At 36.4% G+C, this 4,120-nt stretch overlaps 1 protein-coding gene across 1 annotated transcript; it reads right to left on the reverse strand.

Annotated features, from left to right (window-relative positions):
- Positions 1–840: 840 nt before the first annotated feature.
- On the reverse strand, positions 841–3,126 carry LOC143580029 (uncharacterized). The gene is made up of 3 exons (XM_077063169.1): positions 2,510–3,126; positions 1,377–2,145; positions 841–1,085 (listed from the first exon to the last, which is right to left on the reverse strand). Exons 1-3 carry the CDS (start codon positions 2,846–2,848, stop codon positions 841–843), a joined length of 1,353 nt encoding a protein of 450 aa, XP_076919284.1. The 5' UTR covers positions 2,849–3,126.
- Positions 3,127–4,120: the final 994 nt, after the last annotated feature.

The following is a 4,120-nucleotide window of genomic DNA, read 5'->3' on the forward strand; positions in this document are numbered from 1 at the left end:
TTTTCCTGCCAAGTTAGTCCTCGAACTTTTTTCTATCATATCCGGTTTAAAATGTATTCTTCGTGTCTTTTAAAGATTTTATTATTTTATTTAAGGTATAAATTATAAAGCTCATTCAATATTAAACTTCTACCGTTAAAAAATATCTACACATTACCAAAATTTCATTACTTACCAATTTCCTCTTTATCCTATATCAGCATATTAATTAGCTATTTAGTTCATAATCTACTTATAGGGGTTTTGTACAAGGCGTTACATAAGACTATCTTTCTTAATAGTGAGGGTTCAAGTCTCGTATTTATAAAAAAATATTGTGTAATTTAGAAGTAAACTCTTTTTATTTCATATATATATATATATATTTGAAAAGTTTGCTTTCTCATAAAAATAAAAAAACGATGGCAATAAAGTGACAGACAACTGATAACAAGCTGCATCGCAACCGCTTATAAGAAAAAAATGTGTAATTTAGAAGTAAACTTTGAAAGTATTTGAGTTGTTCTTTAGAAATATAAAAAAAAAATAACACATATTAAGCAAAATTCAAAAATCATATTAATCAGCAACATTGTTTCACATTCCTAATATTGAAAAAAATAATACTCTATAAGTCACACAAACTCCAATCAAACAACAGATTGGCTTCATGTGATATTGTGACCTATAACAACATAATTAAATTTGATTTCCACACACAAACCTTTTACTAATTGCAACTTTAACCTCATATCTTTAAAGATATCATATGAAGGTAAAATTAACAAAAAGAAAAATGTTTATTATGTACAAAATCAATATTGACCGTGTACAATCACCTATTTACACCAACCTACCCATCTAGCTAAGACCGGGCATGTTGTTCCAGCAGCAGGACCCCATGGTCCAGTCATGGTCTGTGTCAGCGGTTGCAACCGGAGAGCACACGATCTCCACTTGGTGGTCCACTCCTACCATGTTTTCATTCGGGTCATCAACGGGTTTCTCAATTGACGGGTCTTCATTTCCACCGTACCAACCCGTCGGGAAGTCGAGCCAGCTCGAGAAATCGTCGTCCATCGCGTTCATTTCATCGATTCCTTCGTCTAGGGATTTTCGAAAAACAAATTTAAACGAGAAAAAAAATTAATAAAAATACATAAAATAATTAAAAGTAATCTTTTTCCCCCTGATTTGACCATAATTGTCACTTTATTCTTTTTATTTATTTATTTTTTTACGACTTTAGTCCACGTGGTTTTCATTTCTTACGGTTTCACCCCAAATAGAAAAAACAAGGACTAAAGTTGTAAAAGTAAAAAAATAATAATAATAAATTAAAGTGACAAAAACGAATACCGTAAAAAACAAATATAAAGCATAACTCAGTTACTCACCAGGGGACGAATGCCCGGAGCTTGAGTCGTCTAACGTCGTCGTCTTGTTAGCATCCCCGGTTTCAAAAACCGACTCCAACGTTACATTTTCGGGTTCGTCCATGATCGGATACTCATGTGTCATTTTCTCGATACACTTATCGCTTTCCGACGATTTACACGCGCTAATTAACGCCCGAGACTCGCCTAAAACGTCCTCTAACAACCCGCTATTCCCCCTAGACAACATATAACCCGAAATGGCATTATCCCCATCGTTTGATGGCGCGATCAAACGATCATTCACCGTGTTAGAAGAACACGTGGGCGTGATCGTTTGAACCGGTTTTTCAAACAATCTAACATTAACATCATCAAAAGCCGGTTCGATCTTCGGTATTTGAATAACCGGGTGATTGGATTGAAGGGAGCTCGGGAAGCCTTGGTTAAAGAACGAAATCGAGCTCGTGGCGCTATTCCGGTTAGCGAATTGGGTGGTGTTTGGATGCATGGACTGTGAGTTTTGGATGTAAAATGGTGTGTTGTTCATGACAGGATAAGCTAATGGATCGTATAGTAACGGAGATATCGAATTGATCGCGGTGTTCGTGTGATTCGACGGGGATGATGATGACGAAAACGGGGTCGTTTGGTTGTGTAACGATTGTTCGTGCTGGCGGCGGCGGTGGTGCTGGAAATCGACCGGGTAGATCGGTAAACCCGCTCGTAATCGGCGTTTTAATCGTGTGTTCCAATAGTTTTTTATTTCGTTATCTGTTCTTCCTTGAAGCTGCACATGAAGAAAATTATTGAAGAAAATTATATAAGTGATAAGAAGATCGGAATTAATTTGAGGTGTGCATGAAACCGAAAAAAAAAAATCCGAACCTGAAAAATTGAAAAACCAAACCGAAATAATAACGACGGTTTGGTTTTATGTTTTATAAAAACTAAACCGAACCATATTTATAGATTTTCGTTATTTTGGCTAGCTATATTTTTTTTGACCCAAAATTTCAAGCTCACATGGCAAAACCGAAACCGAACGGAAAAACCGAAATTTCAAAATTTGGTTCATTTTAGCCCAAAACTGACCGAAACCGAGCCATGCGCACCAACAAACAAAATTGCAACTAATCGATTGAACAACGTACATGAAGAGCCATACGCGCCCATTTATTGCCGAATTTCGAATGAAGCTCGATAATCTGCCGTTCTTCCTCGGGCGTGAACGCGCCTTTTTTCAAATTCGGCCTTAAATGATTCGCCCATCGTAACCTACAACTCTTTCCGCATCTCATCAACCCCGAGTTTCGTTGAACCGCATTCCAATTCCCTTCGCCGTGTTTCTTAACATACTCCATTAATATGGCATCCTCCGCGGCCGTCCACGGCCCCTTTTTTAATACCTGTCCGCTATTTGTCTGAGAACCACTGCCAGTGGCACTGGCAGAGGTTCTCGGGGCGAAACTGGCGCCATCTTCTGGTGCCATATTTTTTTTTTATTTTAATATGTCTAGTGGGTTGCAATGAAAAGAATTGTTGGATGGTGATTATTAAGGAATTGAATTGAATTTGGGATTTAGAGGAATGGAATTGAAATGAAGAATGAAGGCTGAAAGTAGAAAGAGTGACTTTGTGTGGGAGGCTTTATAGGCTTCAGATTGTATTTCGGAAGTAGCTTTTGTTTTTGTGTATTATATTCATGCACCCTTTCCTTATTTTTAGTCTTTATTTTCTCATTTTTATTTTAATTTTTTATTTAAAAAAATATATAATATATATTAAAATAAAAGTGTTAAAGTTATCATTTTGCTTTTTCTTAAATAAGTAGAGTATGAGGCAGGGCCAATTTGTAAAAATAGTTAGTTACTAGTTCGGCAGTTAGGTGAGGATAAACAACTGATACGGATTAATCAAGATTAATTGAATCAAACTTTAATGTATAATTTTCAGTTTTATATATGAAAACACACATTTTTGTATGTAATTTTTAATTTTATACATACACAAACACATTTTGGCCGGAATCTCGTTGAGAGCCGTTGATTTTTGCTGGAATCTTTTCGGAAACCGCTGATTTTGGCCGGAATCTCGCCAGAAACCGCCGATTTTGGCCAGAACCTCATCGGAAAAGGCCTATTAATTCTGATTTTGGCAGGGTTTGACCATTGACCGATTAGCCCAGAATTAATCAGTGTAGTGAGGACTAGCGATTAATCGGGGATTAATCAGTGCCTAGTCAGGATTTTTGCAACACTTGGCAGGGCCGGGTGATCGACCAACCCTAGCCCGACACCCTGATAGACCCGAATTTTTTATTTTTTTTAAATATATATATTTGAAACAAAATATATATTCTTAATGTTTAAACTTTAAACCTCTGATTTGATGCCCAAATTTTTTTCGTCTTCGTTCCAAAAAATTTTCACTTAGAGATGGCCCTGATGAGAAAAGGTAAAATGATTGTATTAAGAGTAATAGACAAACGAGTGTCAAGTAAAATAGCTCGGAACAGACTGAAAAATATTGAGTTTGGGTTATGACTAAATGGGATTTGTTAAATGGGTCTTTTTTTAAAAGAAAAGCAATTGAAATAGTTGATAAGGTGTATATTTTTATGATGGCCAGTGACGAATATGATATGAGACAATGAGGGTGGTGGTCAGGAACTCAGTACCGTCTTCAAGACCCTTTAAAATTTGGGGGCCTGGAACAAGTAAAAAAGCGGGTCACTAAAATCGCATTCTCAATTATGTAATTGA

The sequence above is a fragment of the Bidens hawaiensis genome, unplaced genomic scaffold (genome assembly GCF_021521415.1).
Source record: "Bidens hawaiensis isolate Kalapana, Puna unplaced genomic scaffold, B.hawaiensis_p1.1 tig00030203_1, whole genome shotgun sequence".
Lineage (NCBI taxonomy): Eukaryota > Viridiplantae > Streptophyta > Magnoliopsida > Asterales > Asteraceae > Bidens > Bidens hawaiensis.

What these genes read in the sequence shown, in the direction of transcription:
- LOC143580029 (XM_077063169.1), bottom strand. Translation starts at nt 2,848, where the DNA reads ATGGCACCAGAAGATGGCGCCAGTTTCGCCCCGAGAACCTCTGCCAGT. An exon ending in GGGCGCGTATGGCTCTTCAT is followed by an intron (nt 2,146 to 2,509) that starts GTACGTTGTTCA and finishes CTTCATGTGCAG; the next exon opens with CTTCAAGGAAGAACAGATAA. An exon ending in CTCCGGGCATTCGTCCCCTG is followed by an intron (nt 1,086 to 1,376) that starts GTGAGTAACTGA and finishes GAAAATCCCTAG; the next exon opens with ACGAAGGAATCGATGAAATG.